General features: G+C 37.5%; 1 protein-coding gene across 3 annotated transcripts in view; it reads left to right on the top strand.

The window, feature by feature from the left end:
- SHTN1 (shootin 1) overlaps window positions 1-22263 on the top strand; it is a 120618-nt gene that overhangs the window by 35089 nt on the left and 63266 nt on the right. For all 3 annotated transcript variants that reach the window (XM_521613.9, XM_003312779.7, XM_016919448.4), the window contains exons 3-7: window positions 2059-2119; window positions 10204-10298; window positions 16210-16378; window positions 18421-18518; window positions 21432-21513. In XM_521613.9, coding sequence (XP_521613.3) covers window positions 2059-2119; window positions 10204-10298; window positions 16210-16378; window positions 18421-18518; window positions 21432-21513 — 505 coding nt within the window. The remainder of the gene's footprint in view (window positions 1-2058; window positions 2120-10203; window positions 10299-16209; window positions 16379-18420; window positions 18519-21431; window positions 21514-22263) is intronic.

Here is a 22263-nt window from a genome sequence, read left to right as displayed (position 1 = left end):
TATCTGATATATCTTCTGCAACTCATTTAACATGATGGTTTGTTTTTTTTTTTTTTTTTGAGACGAAGTCTCGCTCTGTCACCAGGCTGGAGTGCAGTGGCATGATCTTGGCTCACTGCAACCTCCGCCTCATGGGTTCAAGCAATTCTCCTGCCTCAGCCTCCCAAGTAGCTGGGAGTACAGGCGTGTGCCACCACGCCCAGCCAACTTTTGTATTTTTAGTAGAGATGGGGTTTCACCATGTTGGCAAGGATGGTCTCGATCTCTTGACCTCATGATCCGCCTGCCTTGGCTTCCCAAAGTGCTGGGATTACCGACTTGAGCCACCGTGCCCGGCCAACATGATGGTTTTTAACGTTTATGTTGATACATACGGCTTTATTCATTTTCACTGCTCTGTAGTATAGTATATGAACATACCATGATGTACTATTATTAAAAATGTGGAACATTTTTGTATATGTTATACATTACTAGAGATTCTCTGGGTATATACACCTAGAAGTAGAATTGCTGAGTCATAGGGAAGTATGTATTCAATTTTGATAGAAGTTTTTTTCCAAAGTAATTATACCAATTGACACATCCATCAGTGGTCTATGAGATTTCCTGTCTCCCGGTATCAGATTTTTTCAGTTTTTGCCAGTCCGATAGGTGAGACTATCTCATTGTTTTTATCTGGATTTTTCACATTATGTGACATCATAATTTTTTAGCTATTGAAAATCGGAATTAAGAACATCCAAAGGGATGAAATTCCTATATATTTATATGGCAGGTTAGCAATCAAATATAATTTAAAATTGTGCTTTATTCATATGGCACTCTTAGGGAATAAGGTATTCCCAAGATAATACATTTAAAATTACTACTCTAATAGCTAGAAATTACTTTTTAATGTTTTAGCTAGTTGTGGTGAATATCTTGTTATATAACCCTGTTTTATGAAATTCAAGATATACTGAATTCAGTCCTTATAATAATAAACATTAGGTTTTTTAAAAAAATTCATTAATGCCTCCAGGGCCTATCAATACAGGAGATACTTGTTTCTATACCAGATACCCTAAAAGGTCCTTATGCTCTAATAGTTATTTTTGCCTTTTATGGTCTTGCCTCCCAAAGTCTTTTCAGTGAGTTCTCCCACCTTTTTAAATTAAAAATCAGTTTATATAAATGATATGTGCTTAGTATGGAATATTTTATCTTCTCTTCTTTTAATTTGGTACCTTCCTCTATTCCGAATTCTGAGGACACATGGATCACTTTTTCTTGGGTGAGAGTGTGTGCCGTGTGGCTGCCTTTTGCCCTCATGCAGTAGTCTTTTTTTTGAGTCAGAGTCTCACTCTGTCGCCCATGCTGGAGTGCAATGGTGTGATCTCGGCTCAGTGCAACTTCCACCTCCCAGGTTGAAGCAATTCTCCTGCCTCAGCCTCCCGAGTAGCTGGGATTACAGGTGCACACCACCACGCCTGGCTAATTTTTGTATTTTTAGTAGAGATGGTGTTTCACCATGTTGGCCAAGCTGGTCTCTGGCCAGGCTGGTCTTGTACTCCTGACCTCGTGATCTGCCTGCCTCGGCCTCCCAAAGTGCTGGGATTACAGGCGTGAGCCACCACGCCTGGCCTGCGGTAGTCTTTCCATTCCCTCCCAAGTATGCACCAATGTTCTGGGTAGTTGAAGCTGTTTGGAATCAGACATGTACATGAGTGACTATGTACAGCATTAGCCAAACATAAAAAGAGGTACAAACATTCTCTTAAAGAATGAATATATTTTAACTCAAGGATGTTAAATCGGGCTATTACTGAGGAGATAATGAGCAGGAAGGTGACTTATATCTTAGAAGGTCTGAGAAAATTGGCCAGATACAAATGGCACAAACACCATGCTGGCTGAGCAGTGCAAGTTCATATATGACCATTGTTGCTTTTCAAAGGTTTTAAATTTTGTTTTGTTTTCAGAAAATTGCGTTGTTTATAAGTTTGCTCTTGCTTGCCTTTTCAAACTTAAAATTTATGATTGAAGTTTAACATTTGTTTACTTCTCTCATTTCAGTGTGACAAAATTAGGCAAGAACGAGATGAAGCCGTTAAAAAACTGGAAGAATTTCAGAAAAGTACGTAAGCATTTCAGTGGAATTATTATAACACATATAGCGTATTGGGGATTATGTGAGTAGACATGTACCCTATTGAGTTGCTAATGTCCTGGTCATACAGTCAAGAAAGCAAGACTTCTTTCTATTTGTCCAAACATGCCCAGGCATCACTTTAAGCTTTAAAGAACTGGAATAAGCATCATTGTTTCATCAAGGGTGTTAGAAAAACCTATACTTGTTATAAAACAGTTTAACTATACAGAAAAGTTAAAGGAGAACAAAAATGCCTTGTTGGCTCCTTGAAAAAGGCCGGTGCTAGTACTTTATAATCTGTCCTTGTTGGTCTTTTATTTGTGTAGTAAAAAATGTAATCGTGTTTTAAATTCAGTTTTGCAGTCTGCTTTTTTCAGTAAACAGTACTCCTGGTCATATTTGCATGTCAGTACAGATGTACATCAGTTTTTTGTTTTTGTGTTTGTTTGTTTGTTTGAGATGGAGTCTCGCTCTGTCACTAGGCTGGAGTGCAGTAGCAAGATCTTGGCCCACTGCAACCTCCACCTCCTGGGTTTAAGCAATTCTCCTGCCTCAGCCTCCCGAGTAGCTGGAACTACAAGCGCACACCACCATGCCCAGCTAATTTTTGTATTTTTAGTAGAGACGGGGTTTCACCATATTGGCCAGGATGGTCCTGATCTCTTGACCTCGTGATCCTCCCGCCTCGGCCTCCCGAAGTGCTGGAATTACAGGCGGGAGCCACTGCGCCCAGCCTGTACATCAGTTTTAATGTTGTCCATAGTATTCCATTATAGGATAGTACCATAATGTATTTAATTATTCTTTCATTGACAGATTATTCCTGGTTTTTAGCTATTATGAATAATGCGATGGCAGGTATTCTGACACTTACATCTTTACAGTAATCTAAATAGTTCCTGAGGTTAATTCATATAAAAGGAATTACACTGGAGATCCACTATAGAGCATTGTGCCTATAGCTAATAATACTGTGTTGTATACTTAAAATTTACTAAGAGCGTAGATCTTATGTTAAGTGTTGTTACTACAAAAGAAAATAAGTAAATAAAGAAGGCAGAAGGAAACTTTGGGAGGCAATGGATATGTCTGCAGCCTTGATGGTGGTGATGGTTTCACAGGTGTATAATAATCCCCGAAACTCATCATGTTGTATGCATGAAATATGTATGGCTTTTTACATGTCACTTATACCTTAATAAAGTGGTTCAAAAGTAGAGAAAAGGAATGATAGCTTCATAGAACTTAAACATTTTTAAGAGTGTGAATGTTTGAAATAGCCCTCTCACTGAAGAAAGTTACATTCCCACAAAAGCTGTACTTTCCAAATTTTTGCTATTTTTTTTTTTATGTAATGTAAATCTGTTATTTATCCCCTAAGACAGCATAGCTGATCAGACCCAGAGGGATCAGATGGAAATATGTCATAGGCAAAGGGTCAGACCGTAGCAGGGAAAGTGACCCCCTCCCTTGGAAACAAGGCCTTTCTCCATCACTCTGCAGATGTTCTGTCAGTCAGGGTATTTGATTATTTATAAAGAGTTGATTTGGTAACTACACAACAGAACATTTTATTCTAGTTAAAACAGCCATACAAATGCAGCATTATGGTTAAATTTCAACAGCAAGTTTATTTCAGTGTCTGGTTGTAACAGAGAACATCCAAGGGGAATCTTATTGATATTACCTGTCTTTGGAGGCCAATGTGCTATGCTAGAAATACCTCTTATTTGCAAATGTATGAATTCCAATTACATGGTACTTTTTTACTTATGGAATGTACTTATTCTTAAAGAGTTATACCATTGGCATTGTTACCGGTTAATATGCTTGAATTATTGATAATGGATTGGTGTGCAGTGGGAATAGTTCAAGTTCCTTATGGTTGGGCTTATAAAATATTTGGTCTAGGGTTTATAAAATATTTTGGTCTAGGGTAGGCAGTAGGGACTTTGCCTCCTGCATTATGCAAAACCAGAAGCAACATTCCCCCAAAATCAACCTTCGAAGTAACATTTAAATTCTGCTTTCATCTGCCATTTCTCTTTTCCCTTTCTTTGTCTCTTCCTCTGAATAACTTTGATAGTTTAAAAAATTTACCTTTTTCCTTATGAGCAACTCAAAGCCTGAGAGGATTGATTGGAGGATTAGTACAACAATCTGTATGGTTGTATGCATTTAGTTTTTACCTTTACTAAGTGTCTTTAATTAATTTAAGGTTTGGATGTTAGGAAAACAGAGTACTAATTCTTTTTTTCTTACTCTCTTGGTAACTCACAGAACAACAGAGTGCCAACTCTTTACTCAGTCTCAAAAGGAGAGAAAACAAGGACTTGGCCAGGCGCGGTGGCTCACGCCTGTAATCACAGCACTTTGGGAGGCCGAGGCGGGTGGATCATGAGGTCAGGGAGATCAAGACCATCCTGGCTAACACGGTGAAACCCCGTCTCTACTAAAAATACAAAAAATTAGCCAGGCGTGGTGGCGGGCACCTGTAGTCCTAGCTATTTTGGAGGCTGAGGCAGGAGAATCACTTGAACCAGGGTGGCGGAGGTTGCAGTAAGCCAGGATCTTGCCACTGCACTCCAGACTGGCGACAGGGTGAGACTCCGTCTCAAAAAAACCCCAAAAAACAAAAAAAAATAAGGACTAAGAAAACTTTAAATATTTGTCAGAAAACTGTATCTGGGATAAATAATTCATGGCTTTTGAGCAGAGGGTAGAATTTCAGATTTGGAAGGGAATAGGCAGTATTTTTATCACCAGTGAAGAGCATTAGTTTGTGTGAATCCATTTCTGCATTAATAAAATTGGTATAAATGACCTTGCTTCATATACCATTTGAGGGTGAAAAAAGATAATCTGCATAAAAAATGCTTAACACTGTACCTGGCATATAGTAAGTGCTCAATAAATATTAGTTGCTACTACCACCATCTCATCAACTAAAATATCCAGTGCCTGATTGCCCTTCAGTATTAAGAGTTCATATCATTTACCTTTAGGGAGTTAGTTCTTTGACACCAGACTCCACATTTGGATAGTGGTGGAGGAAAGTTTCTTTTGGTGCTGAGTTGAAATCTGAAATCCCTGTAACGTTTACCTACTAGGCCTACGTCTTTTTTTGAGACGGAGTCTCATTCTGTTGCCCAGACTGCAGTGCAGTGGCGTGATCTCCGCTCGCTGTGACCTCCGCCTCCTGGATTCAAGCAATTCTTGTGCCTCACTCTCCCAAGTAGCTTGGATTACAGGTGTGTGCCCTCATGCCTGGCTATTTTTTGTATTTTTAGTAGAGATGGGGTTTCACCATGTTGGCCAGATTGGTCTTGAACTCTTGACCTCAAGTGATCCTCTTGCCTCAGCCTCTTGAAGTGCTGGGATTACAGGCGTGAGCCACCACACCTGGCCTAGGCCTAGGGAACAGCTGAATAAGGGTTAGGAAAAGCTTTGTTTGGCCATAGGGCTCTACTCTCCCTAGCTTAGCATACTTTTCCCAGGATAAATGTTTTTATCCATATGTCCATGTCATTTTTGATCCTCTGCCAGCTCTCTCTGAGCCTTCCTCCTACACACAAAGAACACCACTACATAGCAAAGCTGCATTCCCTAGACCAGATTCCTGTGAAAGGTAACTAAAGACCTTTCATATCTTTTTATTTATTTATTTATTTATTTTTGAGATGGAGTTTTGCTCTTTTTGCCCAGGCTGGAGTACAGTGGCGTGTTCTCGGCCCACTGCAACCTCCGCCTCCTGGGTTCAAGTGATTCTCCTGCCTCAGCCTCCCAAGTAGCTGGGATTACAGGCAGCTAACTTTGTATTTTTAGTATAGACAGGGTTTCACCATGTTGGCCGGGCTGGTCTCGAACTCCTGACCTCAGGTGATCTGCCTGCCTTGGCCTCCCAAAGTGCTGGGATTACAGGCATGAGCCACCGCGCCCAGCCCCTTTCATGTCTTTTCAGCCACAATGTTAGATCCATTAATCTGTTTTAAGGACACACCGATTTTCCTACATATATGCCAACTTTCATGGCTCTTTCCTTACCACATGGAAAACTTTTGAAGTAGTGTGATGTTGAAGAAGAATTTGTGATATGTTCACCACATATGCTTTAGAGATATTCTACATCTAAATATCGCTGGGAGTTAGAGTTGGGAGAGATTTGCTCTAGAAGCAACATCATTGGTGGTGACACCTTGTATAATGAATTAGAAAGGACTATAGAAAAGTAGAGTCACCTAGAAATGGTTTTAACTGGGCTTTACCAGTTAGAACTCTGTGATTTGGAATATGTTATTTAACTTCTCTGGGCCTCCGTGTTCTCAAATATAAAATTGCTGTGATGATCCCTACGTTATAGGATTGTTGTGAGGCTTTGTGAAGGAGGGAACACATGTAAAGAGTTTAGCACAAGGCTGGACACATAGTCAGGCTCAACAAATGGTGATGGTAGTTGTTTCCTAAGCAATTCTATACTACAGAGAACATTCTCATAAAAGGCTGTTCACAGGTGAGCTTAGGCCTTCAGTCCTTCAAATAGACACTAACACGAGCACCTACTTTGCATGTAGCATTGTGCTAGGTGCAAGAGAATCAGACATGTAAAACAAAATCCCTGCTCTAATGTTCATAGTGAGTAGAAGATAAAAACAAGTTAAAAAAAAAAAAAACAGTTACCCTACAATGTGATGTGTACTACACTGCCATTTATGTAAGACTGCTTTGAAGTCATAGTTGAAGAGAGACAAACTTCGCTAATTCAAGTAGACTAATAGAAACAATACTTGATGTACTTTTAGGCTATACTTCTAAGTTCTCAGGGTCATTAAAATTTTTTTATTATGAAAAATTTCAAAGTTATGCAAAGGCGGGAAAATAATTTAACGAACCCCCATGTTCCAGTTTTCTGGCTGCAACAGTTGCCAATTCACAGCCAGTCTTCCAACTGTACACCCATACACCCACTGTCACTGACCTCAGATTGCTTTGGAACTAATTCCAGTCATCATATCATTTTACTGTTTACTGCCTGGAAATATTTCAGTATATATTTCTAAAAGATTAGTAGTCTTTTCTTTCTGACATAACTGCAGTATTACGGACACTTTATTAAAAGTTCATCTTTTTTCTTTTTTAAACCTCATGTCATCCAAATATGCAAATATGACAAGTACAGTGGCCATGGATTGTGGATATCCTGAGACAAGCCCAATTCAGAACCATAGGGCAAATTATTACATGAATAGCTAAACGTTTAAAAAACTTTTATTATTCAAAATGTGCAAATAAATTTACATATTAAAAGTATTTCTGTTTTGCGTCATGTGACTTGACTTTTGGTTTTGGAAATGGGATCATGCTTTTTAAAGATATAATCACCCTTTGAAATATACTCTTCCCATATGAACCTAGAACATTGATAAGTAGGTTGTTATGCTACCAATTTAGCACTGGAATAATTTCTTAAACTAAAAATTAATGCGCAATTTAAAAAAATGTCTACTGTTCTCTCTTTGAGAAGAAATAAAAACCCCACCAGATGGAGTGTACCAAATCAGAACTGGAGAAAATGTGAGCAAGGACTACCCAGCTATGTTTATCAAGTTAAATCACAGGGCACCTTTTTACAAAATGTTCAGAAAATAAATGTTTTTTTTGTTTTGTTTTGTTTCCTATTTGCTAGGCCTAAACCTCACTACTGTGGAATGAATTTTCTTACTCTTTCAAGAGCAAGAATGTTATTGAATAAAAAGTAAGATTCCTATGAAAAATGCAGAGTGTTTATGTTTTTGTTATGATAGTGGAAATACCAGATTGTGGCAGAAGATGTCAAGTAGTTAAGGCTAAAAATTCAAAGTAATATTTGATGTTGTAAAAATTGTGTAGGTTTCTTTTCTCTTTCCTTCACATTTTTGAAGAACCTACCTTGTAAACATAGTGATAAAATGCCAGGAATATTAGGATTTTAAGGAAATAATAGAGCCTATTATTTAAACTACAATATAAAAGGCAATTATATTGATGAAGAGCTACATGGGCTTTGTGTGTGTGAATAAACTTGGCCTGTGTTCAGCTTCTATTTGTTCTTCTGGCATAAACACATATTGTGTGTGATTCCAGTTTAATGGGGACCCGTTTGTATGCCAAGCAGCTGCATTTTAGGACCTATTGCGTGATTTCATAGCTCTCTGAAAATTGGTTCTATTCAGAACAAGAGATAGAAGAGAAGAAGGGGGGTGATGTGGAAGGGGGGGGGGGAGCTTCAACACACAATCATTTCTTTTCAATTGGAGCCAGAAAGGTTGATGACAACATGACCATTGTGTTATAATGATAAGACCACTAAGGCATCTGTACCTCTCATCAAGGCTTTCACACAACAGCAGATACAATTTAATTCACTGCTCTGTCAGCAGTGCTGATACCATTATGCCGTCTGTCTCCACAGTTATAATCACTGTCCTCTGAGAAATGCAGTTGAAATGATCTTGAGCAGTCAAAGAAACTCTCAATTAAGGCTGCCACTTCCAATGTGTCAGATTGTGTCTTATGCACTTGGTACAATTTTCACTTCCAATCCTGTTTATTTACAATGTCTACCAGTAATTACGCTTAACGTGTCATTTAGTGAGGGGGGCCCCTGCCAAGCCGATTGTTGGGTGCTGCTGTACCATTGAGTGGGAGTTTCTCGAAGTCAATGCCATCAGCAGCTTTTAGGCCCTGATGGGATGCAGTAGTAATGTTGATAATGCAAGTATCGTGCTCATCAAGTCATAATTAGATGCCACTCAAATGTGCCACTTGTAATAACAGTGTTGATTCATGTTTTTCTCGGTGACTGCAACTACTAATTAGTTAAGTGGTTTTTGGTTGGCCTGCATTTGCTGCAGATTATTATTACCCCTGAAAAAATGTCAAGGTTAGAGATGTTTCTGGCCATTTAGTGCTGCTTTATGAATTTGAATATTAACATAATAAGAACTTTGGACAGACTTAGGAAGTAATACATTTTTGTATTTAATTTGGAGAGAAATTTTTTCCCCTGAGTTTAATCATAATTGCAGGTTAATTAAGCTTAAATGAAGCAAAAGTAATCTCTCTTTGTGTTATGTGAGCCCAGTGCTTTTTGCCTAACTTTGTTGGGTTTCACATTTGGGTGTCCTTTAATTTTTTTTTTTTTAAGCCAAACAAATAGCAATAAGTAATGTCTACATTTAGGGTTGAGATTCTGAGAGTTTTCATTTAACTAGAAATATGGGTGGAAGGAATTGGCATTTTTCTTTCTTGATCTTCAAAATATAACTCAAGTTCTAAATCACTTTATACCTGTAAATCTCAATTTACATGCACCAGCTATCAAAAAATCTAAAAAATACTATTTTTCGAGCATTGGTAACATATCAAGTAAAATTTTATTTTTCTTCTAATGCTTCTGATAGCCTATGATTCAGGAAGTAATTTATTAGCATCTGCTTTATAACCATATAGTACATAAATCTTACTGCTATACTTTTCTGCCTGAGAGTTACTTATGAAATAGCAGTAACTACTTTGTAGCTAATAGAGACAAATGTTGCAGTACTTAGCCAAGTCGCCACATCACTACTCCAGTCATAAGATCAATTTAAGATTTATTTTTCTTTTATTTTTTGTTAATTTTTCTTATTAGAGCCATGTGTTATACACTGCTAAGAAAAAGAAGTCGTGCTGTCACTCCTCTTTATTTATGAAATATTCTTTTGTTTAAACTAGCACATATGTCTATGGATACATATATAGTTGCATAGAAAATAGACTTGTAAAAAAATCTAAATAGCGCTCTTAAAATGTACATAATAAAATGTATGTATGTGAAATGAATGTATTTTGTTGTGTTCTTGTTTCTTTCTACATTCAAATATTAGCTCAGATTTAATCAGGGCAGCTTCTCAAAAACCTTTTTTCAGTGATAGCTAAAGGTCTGGCTAGCCAAAGAATTGAAGTATTCTTAATCATGGGACGATGCGTGGGCTCCTGGAATAGCTGACTAATCTTTGAATGCTGATATTTTTTTTCCCTCTCATTCCTAGTTTCTCACATGGTCATAGAGGAAGTTAATTTCATGCAGAACCATCTTGAAATAGAGAAGACTTGTCGAGAAAGTGCTGAAGCTTTGGCAACAAAGGTGAGACTTCAAATGAAGGAATTTTACCTGAGCTTTTAAATTTCAACTTGCTTTTCTAAGCAGTGGCTTCTATCTGGTTTTGCTTTTCTACTTCTCTAATCGATTATCTACTCTGATGATGAGGGAAATGTTAAAAGGCCTCAGAATCCTGGAATATGATTATGTAAATATTCGCCTTAATGCAAAGGTTATTCCAAATTGTAAAAGGAGCATTTGTATGTGAGTATTTCAGCATTTGTGCTGTTTGCCTGTGAAAATGTGGAAAAAATGGTCCCAGAGTAGTGTTAAAGGGGACTTTGCAAATGTCCATGCATTTGGTTAAAATGCTAACCAAGTTTAAAACTAACCTGGTGTGACATAAAAGAGCAGTGAATGTCTCATATTTGAATCAGATGAAAAAGTCACCCTGAAGCCGTGCATTTCAGGTGATTATTTATGAAAGCAAAGCGAGGGCATGCTGAAGGTGACCTCCAGTGTTCCACTGATTGCCTCTTGCTGATGAATTTACCAAGTGTGTAATTTTCTACATTCTATCTCATCAGAAGTACATTATTATTAAAGAATGTTTTTTTATCTCTGTCTTATGTATTTTGGGTTGGGTAAAATGCATCTGAACCACTTCATCAGAAAGTGGATTACAGCAATTTTCAACCAAATTTCATTAGTAATACTGGTTGTGTTTCTTTTCCCTCCCCTCCATCACCCACCTCCGAAAATTTCTTTGGATGTGACTGAAATCCTACTCTCAATAAATACATAAATAAATGTAATTTGTATGCATTAACAGTGTGCTTCCTAGAGGTATTTGCTTAATTGTTTGCATAACAACACTACATTAGAATTCATAAGATATTTAATCAGGACCTAAGAATATAAATTTGGGTATGTAACTTCTCTCCTGTTATTCATCTGAAGAATACACAGCAATACACTTTAAAAACACTTTTTAGAAAATGATAACATGGGTATTCTCACATCATTTTTACTCTGTGGCACATTCCTAGAGTTCACTAGTCCGTAATGTTGTGTGAATTCTATTTTCATTTTTGAATTTCTTTCTTTGGAATAAGTAGAGAAAAAGTACATTTGGAGCCTGCTAGCTGCTCTGAATCTTCTAGTGTCTAAGGATATACTCTCTATTTTTTCTTGTTATTAACAAGTATTCCTGTTGTCATAGCACATCCAGAGTGAGGATACTGGCTACCTTTCAGGATTGGCAGAGTTTATGGAAGGCACTGGTTTGTGGGACAGTATATACAGGTTTTGTTCCTGGTTATGTAATTTTGGGCATATGTGATTTTGGACAAGTTAATTTTGTTCTCTGGACTGTAGTATCTCATCTTAAATGACATGATGGACTAGAGTTAGGACTGGAGTTAATAATTTATTTGCATATGGCCCCTTTTAAAAAATTACTTTATTCTGTCTCCTCTTTTATTTAATAGGTGTTTTTGGGCAAGAGAACTCACCTCTCTGAGCTACAGTTGTCTTGCTCTAAATGCCAGGATGGACCATGGTTGGCTTCATCATAATACCCCAGATCCACTGGCTGTAGATGTGTGGCCCAGGCATGTGCATGTAGAAAAGCTGCCTGGTGACTGTTATATTCATTGCTCGTTACGAACTAGTGTTACCTAATCTCTAAGCTCATTTTTACAATTAAGTCTTAATAATAGGATCCTTACCTAACACTGTTGCCTGTTCTTTAAAAACCTTTTTTTAAAATGAACTATAGTTTATTTTTGAAGATATAGTATGAACTCATGGGGCCTAGAAAAAAATTTAAAAAATGGATTAAATCAAATACTATAAATGTGCTTGTTGTTGTGAAAGACTGCTTTGAATGCAAAATGTGGAAACTTCATTATATGTGTGACTTCATTCTGATTTAAGTATCAATTGTCATTTTTGAAAGGAGGCTTTCAAAAATGCTCATTTTTTTTCCTGAGAGCAAAGTTTCTATAAATTCTTATTTTTCTAAATTTTTGCCATCAAATTAATGACAAATGGAATGTTTAATTCTGGTGATGCAGCTTGACCTCGTAATTTTCTTTTTTTTCTTTTTGAAATGGAGTCCTGCTCTGTTGTCCAGGCTGGAGTGCCGTGATGCCATCTTGGCTCACTGCAACCTCCACCTCCCAGATTCAAGCAATTCTCCTGCCTCAGTCTCCCGAGTAGCTGGTATTACAGGCATGTGCCACCACACCCAGTTAATTTCTGTGTTTTTAGTAGAGACGGTGTTTCACTGTGTTGACCAGGCTGGTCTCAAACTCCTGACCTCAGGTGACCTGCCCGCCTTAGCCTCCCAAAGTGCTGGGATTACAGGCGTGAGCCACTGCGCCCAGTTCCTCATATTTTCTTAGAAGCAAGTATGGATACTTTGCTTTGCTAAAATGTGTAGATTAAACTGATAAATGTGGACCAGTTATTTAAGTCATATGATCCAAAGCCATTAAACTTGCTTGTTTTGTACCTTTAAATAGCCACTAAACTGGACAATATAAAAACCCTATTTACATTTGAATATAATAGTAGGTTCTGTTACTGTAAGGTTATAAAAGATATATTTTTGGCTGGGCACGGTGGCTCACGCCTGTAATCCCAGCACTTTGGGAGGCTGAGGCGGGCAGATCACCTGAGGTCAGGAGATTGAGACCATCCTGGCAAACATGGTGAAACCCCGTCTCTACTAAAAATATAAAGCTTAGCTGGGCGTGGTGGTGTGTGCCTGTAATCGCAGTTACTCGGGAGGCTGAGGCAGGAGAATCGCTTGAACCAGGGAGTCAGAGGTTGCAGTGAGCTGAAATCACGCAGCTCTACTCCAACCTGGTGACAGAGAGACTCCATCTCAAAAAAAAAAAAAAAAAAAGTAAAAAGATATATTTTTGCCTTAGACATAGAGGGGTTCCAAACAACAAGTAGCATGCAATTAACCTATAGCTTGATGAATAGCTACAATGAAATTACTTAGCCAAAATTTGTGAATTCAGAATTCTCAAAAATGTTCAAATAGTATGCACATAAGACCTCATGTCTAGGCCGGGTGTGGTGGCTCACTCCTGTAATCCCAGTGCTTTGGAAGGACAAGGTGGGAGGGTCACTTGAGCTCAAGAGTTTGAGAGTTTGAGGCTGTGGTGAGCTATGATCATACCACTGCACTCTAACCTGGGTGACAGAGCAAGAACCCATCTCCAAAAAAACAAAACAAAGAAACCCCTCATATATATAAATCTTACATTTCTTCTTTCAAAATGTGAAAATGGGGTTTCAGAGAAGGATTATGAAATTTTCTGATTGGCTTTTTTTTCTTGAGCTGGTGACTTTGTTAAGTAGAGTAATTGTATTGCAGACAAACTGGTGGATTTTGGTGCCTGGTTTGATAGGGGCATTAAACCCTTTTGAGGGCAGAACTGTGTTAGCCATGATGTTGCTAAGGTATTATTGTAGTGGTTGTCTAAGAAGTAATATATTAAGCACTAGATGACAGAAACTAGTAGTTTCTTGAGTATCCTGGAGGAAGGAGAAAATGGCTAAATGAATACTTTGAAGAAAACTAGCTGATAAATGATTTCCAAAGGATAATTAGACACAAACTAAACCTCTTCTTACTATGAATAACTAACACTGAAGTTTCACTGTGTGGCAGTTACTATATTAAATACTTTATATATAATGTCTCATTTAGTCATCATATTGTGGGATACAGACTATCTTAATTCTTAGTTTACTGATGAGAAAACTGAAACATAAGGATTAGGTTAGTTGTAGAGGCAGAGATGGAATTTTATTGCAGAGCTGGGTTGTATACTAAAGCAATGTGTTTCTTTACATCAATGATTCTTAGTGTTGATGTACATTAGAATCACCTGGGAAACTGAAAAAGGGCTATGCTGGGCTCCACTGCCAGAGATTTGGGTATGGCATAGCGCCTAAGCATTGAGGTTTTTAAAAAGCTCTCCAGAGATTCTGATGGCCAGAGTTGAGAACCATTAGTTTAAATATTAGGATACAGAATCAGAAATTAAGTCTTAAATGTCTTCACTTTTTCCTTAAATTGATGTTTTCTTCTGACATTCCTAAAAGATGGGATAGTTTGAGAATTGACAAGTGAGGGTCCTTGAGCTTCGAGTGCCATGCTGTAGCATTCGTGGTTTAAAGAACCCACAACAGTTTTTACCTGAATTTTCCAACTTAAGGAAGAGGTGTTGGGAAATGATGGGCCTCATCTTTTATCTTGATCTCCTAATGTAATGTGTGGAGACAGAAGCTAGAGTTGGAGACTGGGACTGAGGATAAAGGGTTGTATCTGATTTCCTGAATAGAGCTTGCCAGTCTTCCAGGAAGAATCCATGGAAGAGTTCATAACCATTTCTTAGAGATTGTTCCTGATTCTCCAAAGAGGTCAGACAAACCTCTTGTGCTCCAGACCATGCCACTTTAGGTTCCATATTATTGGGGTAGAAATCAGATCTCCCAGATTGAAGTGGGCTGGGCTTTCTCTATGAGAAACCCTGAGGAACCCTAATTATGATCACAAATGAAAGAGCAAAGTCAGACCAGTGCTATGCTAAATATCTTATTCTAGTGTCAGGTTTACAGTGAGGAAAGGTAGTTATCTTTCCAATGAACTATGTTCATTTGTTTCCAATATCAATTATTAAATTCAGAGCATGTCTTCCTGGTCAAGGGCTCTAGTAAAGGAAATGTATTTGCATTTCTATAACTTACATTTTATAGTAGGGAAAATAATCTACTGATTACTTTGATGTGCGCAAATTAAGGAAAACTGTTTATTTTTTAGTCTTGGGAAGAGAAAATATGAGCAAAACCATATTGTACTTCTGTGGACATTGGACCATCCTTAGTCTTTGTGTGTGCTTTGTCCTAAATTTTCTTGTACATAAACACATTAGCTAAAGAAGGTGATAATAGTTGAATAACTGAAGTTAAAAAACCAACTCATTTCCATGTCTGGGAATAAAAAATACATTAACAAAGTAGGATTCCTTTTTTTTTTTTTGCTATGAAGTAGAACTCTTTTAATAGAGATAGTAGAAACAACATCTTGAACTAGTTTAAACAAGAAAAGAAAATGATGTAGGATCTGTTAGAAATATCAGAGACTTCCATAGAATCTCTGAGACAGGAGCAGTTTAGGAATGGACTGGAGTCTGGGGCTTGAGTCTGGTGGGAAACCCTTTCTCCGTTGCTTTTCTCTTCCTTTCTCTACACATCAGCTTCAGTTTTAGCTTTTCTAAAAACTACCTTCCTCTTTTCCTTGATTCTATAGTGGAATGCGGTTACCAGCAGCTCCTGTCCAGGCCCATGGAAAGAAACTCATTGCTCTGTTCCAGCCTCCAAATTTCTAGCGAGGGGATCTGACTGGTCACACTTGGGTCATGTGTTTAATCCCTGGACTAATTCGCTGTGGCCAAAGGGATGGGGTATGCTTGGGAGAGCATGGCACTCCCATAGAAATCATGTGGAACAATGGAAAGTGGTAATGTCCAGAAAAGAGGAGATGTTAGGCAAACAGACATTTAAAAGGTGTTCTCAGCACCACAGCACGCAGAAGATTTGCTTGAAATAAAGTGCCTTTTTAAAGACTATTAATGACTATAAATCAGAATTTTATTTAATCTGTACTGGTGTTTTATCTTAGTTCCTTATATTTCTCATCAGTTACAACTAGCATTTCCACTTGCTGCTGGCTGTAATCCAGACATCAGGTCTTGGTTAAAGAAATAAATTTAATATAAAACCTTACTTAATGAATCCACTAATTGTTATGTCCTGCTGTGAGTGTTGATGAATATGTAAGACAAAAATATACTTAATTTGTCTATTGTTTAAAAATCCAAGATACTCATTTGGCTGCTTTTAAAATAACTGTTTTTATATTTTGTCTTAGCTAAATAAAGAAAATAAAACGTTGAAAAGAATCAGCATGTTGTACATGGCCAAGCTGGGACCAGATGTAATAACTGAAGAGATAAACATTGATGATGAAGATTCGACTACAGACACAGACGGTGCCGCCGAGACTTGTGTCTCAGTACAGTGTCAGAAGCAAATTAAAGGTAGAACTCTTTGCTTAATTATTGAGCATATTTTTTACCCCGTTATGATAGTGCTTCTGAACCCTGACTGCGCATCAGAATCATGTGGAAAGCTTTCAAAATACTGATGCCTAGGCAGGGCGTGGTGGCTTACGCCTGTAATCCTAGCACTTTGGGAGGCCAAGGCGGGTGGATCACCTGAGGTCAGGAGTTGGAGACCAACTTGGCCAACCTGGTGAAACCCGGTCTCTACTAAAAAATACAAAAATTAGCTGGGCGTGGTGGCAGGTGCCTGTAATCCCAGCTACTTGGGAGGCTGAGGTGGGAGAATCACTTGAACCCAGGAGGCAGAGGTTGCAGTGAGCCGAGATTGCGCCGTTGCACTCCAGCCTGAGCGACAGAGCGAGACTCTGTCTCAAAACAAGCAAACAAACAAACAAACAAACAAAAAAAACTGATGCCTGGGTCCTACCCTATCCAAAATTTTGCTACACCATAGGCCAATTAAATCAGAATTTTGGATGGGGTAGGACCTAGGCATCAGTATTTTGAAAGCTTCCCACATCATTTATTTATATCTCCACATCACCATAGGGTATATAACAATTGTGCTTTATGAGTTACTTTCTTGTTTGGAATTAAGCACTTTTGAAAGTGTCTCAATGGAAGCAGCCAGTTATACTATAACCTTAAGGATATGTACTATATGTCAAGATATTTTTGTTAAATGAAAGAAACAATGAATGAAAATATATTTAGCCGACACCCCTTTTTGTTGGTTAACAAGTAGTGTTGTAAGGCAAGATCATATGATACATCTACTAAATGCACATTCATTTTACTCATACACATGTTTATTTAAAGATGTAGGAAAGCAGTTCTGGCTCAATAACTATTGGAACATTTTAATTTAGTACACAGGTCAAAAGCAATATTCATTTATTTGTTTGGTAGATAAAATTTCAACTGGAAGTATAAAGAAGAAAGGATGTTACAGACACCATCTTTACCTACTCTTCAACCCCTCAAGCTAACACAAAATAGAATTCATGTTGGTAGGGAGGGAGAGGAAGTTTAAAGGAGTTCCCTTTGCTCATTATTCTCCTTTCTGTTCGAGCTTGAACAATATGGTTTCATGTTCTTCTTTCTGGATTAGCCAGCAAATGGAGAAAGTGATTTAGAAATAAGTCTCTGAGAACTTCTCCAAGCTGAGTTTATGTAAAAAGTTTGATTTAATTTACAAATAACCACATAACATATTCTTTATTGCACTTGGAAAACAGTAAGAAATTAAAGGCAGTTAAAACCTAAGTGACAAAACAGTAGGCCAGAATATGAATTTGAGTAGTCTGTGCTAATCTATGTGTATTTTCAAACATTTGAGTGACAGAAGTAACTTTAACACCAGAAGCTTTTGCGCTTACAGTTGATAATACTCTCATTCTAGTGACACACTTTTCATTGAATCCTAATAATAAACTATGAAATAAATTTAAAAACAAAACACCCATGACTCTAGAGAGAAAATTACTAGAATTAACCCTTCTTTCAAATAGTTATATTTTGAATCAGTTCAAATAATGTCTAAGGACTATAAATTGGCAGCAAGTCAGGATCTTTTACTTCTAATCAAAATATCCAAATTATTAACATCCCAATTGTTTATTTATATTTTATTGTGATAACAGCCCATGGCATTATGAAATAAAAAAGAAATTAGTACTACACCTTAATTTGTTTTGCTGAAAACTTAAAAAATTTTACTTCCAAAATGCTAGATAGTTTTCTAGAATGTGGTTTTGATAGAATGCAAAGAAAACATGATCTGGTACATTTAATGTAGTGAGGTTGCCTGATATAAAATTGTTAATATCCATGGCTATTTTGGGGAGGGCCATGCAAATGAGATTCTCATTGTCCTTTGGTTCTTCATTTCTTTTTAATTGTTAAATAATCTTGACCATAAGCTGCACATGGACTGGCATTTTCAATTCTTTTGACCAGATTGATTTCTTATTTTAAAAATAAGTTTATTTGTATATTTTTTTTCTTTAAAAATGCAGAACTTCGAGATCAAATTGTATCTGTTCAGGAGGAAAAGAAGATTTTAGCCATTGAGCTGGAAAATCTCAAGAGCAAACTCGTAGAAGTAATTGAAGAAGTATGTATCTCAGGCCTGAAAGGCAAGGGCTTTAGCATTTTCAAGGTGTTTGGGGATTTGCTAAGTTAAGAACTTAATATTATAAGCCAATTTCTAACATGAGAACCATGTACCAATTTTAATCTTCTCTCCTCAATTTCAGACTTAAAAAAAGGTAGAGGAAATAAGATGATGAAGATTCATGTACTCACTAGCTAGCTTAATAAATAAAATTCTGAAATAGCATGGACATGTTTCCTGTTGTTCCCCCAGTTTTTGCTATGTAAGGCAAATTTGTAAGAATAGTAGCTACTATTTCAAGTCATATATTTTATTGCTGCTGGTAGAGAAAGAAGAGCATGTTTTGCTTTTCCGGTGAATGACTGGTTCAATTGGGAAGGACCGTCCCTCTGTGCATCTCCAACACAGGCATTTATGATAGGTGGTAGGATGGGTTCAAGTGGTTGTTTACAGAATCTTTCTTTGCTGGTGTTTTGTTTTGTTCGAGACAAGACCTAACTCTGTCACACTCAGGCTGGAGTGCAGTGGCATGATCACAGCTCACTGCCGCCTCAACCTCCCAGGCTCAAATGATCCTCCTGCCTCAGCCTCCCAAATAGCTGAGAGTACAGGCATGTATCACCACGCCTGCCTGATTTTTAAAAATTTTTATAGAGATGTGGGTTCCTGTATTTCCCAGGCTTACCTTGAACTCCTGGACTTGAATGATCTTCCCACCTTGGCCTCCCAAAGTGCTGGGACCACCAATGCAAGCCGCTGCCCTGGCCTCTTTTTCCTTTTGAACTGTCTTTAAGAACAAGACCCTCACAATTGCCTTTTATTTGCACGAGGCTTCAAGGATTTGCCTTCACAGTCTTGGTTCTTGATTTAATTTGTATCAGTGGTTCTTAGATTCTGTAGCCCAGCACTTCCCAACTGATGTGCCAACTGCAGCTTGATAAAGTGGCTTATGAGCATGCCAACGTATTGATCCTGTCAGTGAGCAGCCTCATCCAGTTACCTCAGTTTGCACACACATATTGTCATTTTCTTGGAGGCCATGATGTAAAAAAGGTTGGAAAGCAGTGTCTGCCAACTTCCCAGCCTGAGCTCCTTTTATTATTGTGGCAAAACATTGTAACGAATGGGAAGAAGGAAGATGATATTTTGGAAAGGACCTTACCGTTGGACAATGTGTACCAGTTACTAATTTAAACCAAAACCAAAAATAAAGCCTACACTAAAAGAACCAGTTAATAGATTATCTGGAGGTGCTGATGGATTCAGAGCCACTTTCAGGACCATTGTCTTTGTTTCTTAGTGTGCTCTGTTCCTCAATTGTGATTATTTACTGATGATTCTCTCCCTTCCCACTTAGAGGTATTATTGGAAGACAATTCAACAATTATTTTTATTATGGCTATTTCAGACATCTGAGAAGGCATAATGAACAAAATAATGGGGCTGAGTTCAGTGGCTCACGCCTGTAATCCTAGCACTTTGGGAGGCTGAGGCAGGAGGATCACTTGAGCCCAGGAGTTGGAGACCTGCAAGACCTCCTAGCAAGACCTCGTCTCTCAAAAAAATTTTTAAAAATATTAGCCAGGCATGGTGGCATGTGCCTGTAGTCCCAGCTACTCAGAGGGCTGAGGTGGGAGGATTGCTTGAACCCAGGAGTTCCAGGCTGCAATGAGCTATGATCGTATTACCACCCTCCAGCCTGAGTGACAGACTGAGACCCTGTCTCTAAAAAAATTATTTTTAATGAACATCCATATACCTGCTACCCAACTTAATTCACAGAATATTAGCATGGTGATGAAAGCCCTGGTGTAACTCTTTCTGGTTGCATACTCCTTGCTCCCTGCCCAGTTTCCCTAAACAACTGTTATTCTGAACTTGGTGTTTATCATGTCAGTGCATATATTTACATGTTCACTACAATACATAGTATTTTGAGTGTTTTTAAATATTATAAACATGCCTGCTTTCTAAATTCAATATATTTAAGATTTATCTTCTACTTTGATATATGTAGCTTTACTTTATGTTCTTTTTTTTTTTAAAAAAACTTTTCTATAGTATTCTCTTTCGTTGATAGACATCAAAAGTTACTTCAGAAATTTAAATTTTTGTGGGAGTATTTATATGTGTTTTATTTAAGCCAAGAGTCATCAAAGTTCAAAGTCTTATTTTAAAAGTTCATGTTCATCTTACTTAAGTCAAAAATAATCAGCATTTTTATTTTATTGTATTTTATTTAAATTATTATACTTTAAGTTCTAGGGTACATGTGCACAATGTGCAGGTTTGTTACATATGTATACATGTGCCATGTTGGTGTGCTGCACCCATTAACTTGTCATTTACATTAGGTATATCTCCTAATGCTAATCAACATTTAAAATGGATACCAAAATTGAGTATCGGATCTTGACTAAATGATTCTTGTATTTTCTGGGTGATCTGTAATTGGATTTTTGCATTAAAAATATGAATCATGGCTGCGTATGGTGGCTCACGCCTGTAATCCCAGCACTTCGGGAGGCTGAAGCAGGAGGATTGCTTGAGCCCAGGAGTCCGAGACCAGCCTCGGCAACATAGGAGACCCCATCTCTGTGTTCTTTGTTTTTTTTTAATTAAAAAAATATGTATCATATACATTGGATGGCTAGCATACTGTTATGTTTAGGTGCCAGTGCCAACTGGAATATATAAATAAGTTCTGTACCAGGTATACATCCTAACTTAAATAGCTATCCTTGAAGCTTTAAAGAAGAGCTTTAATAAAAAGTCCTAACACATTGAAACAAATTTCTGCTTTAAATTGTAACTTCATGTTGAAAGTTGAACAGCAATTGAGTATCGCACATTGCCATATGTCCTGTTTTACAATTTTTGGTGTTTTCTCCCCTCAAAATTTCACATTTTTAGGTAAATAAAGTTAAACAAGAAAAGACTGTTTTAAATTCAGAAGTTCTTGAACAGAGAAAAGTCTTAGAAAAATGCAATAGAGGTAAGTCTGTCCAGTCTTTTTTTCTCAAATATGTATGCAGTGTGTTCTGTTTGCATATATTGTGTGTCATTTTACACCTGTGCCTAAATATGACTGTAAATAAAATCTTCTCCTATATTGTGATTTTCTAGCATTGTGTCTCTCCCATTTCCATTGTTTTATTACCCAACTTAGAGTCTGGGGACATCTAAAAGTGATTTCACTTGAGGAACAAGGAACCCACTCATTTTGAAACTTCAAACCAAAATACTATTTCTGTCTTACATATATCCAGGGATCATGGCCTTTTTAGCTCTCCCCTCAGCATTTATATGTTTGGTAGGTTATTTAGTAAATCTCAATCCAGAAGAGGTTAGGCTGTCTACCTAAAACATGTAACATTATGTGATGAAATTTTAAATTAAGAGGATGTGGAAAATGGGATAAAGGAAAGTAAGAGTTAGATTGGTATACAAAGTGCATACTTGTTCTGAGGTCTTGCACATTTCCTGCCTGTATGTTTGAAATCTGGTTCTGAGCTGTCTGACAGTCAGTGCAATAAGAGATTGATGATCATTTAAATGAATCACATGAAAATGAACCTAATGATCAGGAAAAGCAGACCTGCTCTCCTGGTGAGAGGGAAGTGTCTCCAGTGGCTATATCCAGAGAAAACTTTGTGTACTTTGGGCAACAGTGACTTTATCCATCTAGTTATAAAACACAGCATCAGCTCTCATCGGGGCTGTTTCATGTATCTCCCAGTTTAAG

Source organism: Pan troglodytes, chromosome 8 (genome assembly GCF_028858775.2).
Source record: "Pan troglodytes isolate AG18354 chromosome 8, NHGRI_mPanTro3-v2.0_pri, whole genome shotgun sequence".
Lineage (NCBI taxonomy): Eukaryota > Metazoa > Chordata > Mammalia > Primates > Hominidae > Pan > Pan troglodytes.
Note: the sequence above shows the minus strand (reverse complement) of the source record. Positions and strands in the feature narration are given on the sequence as shown.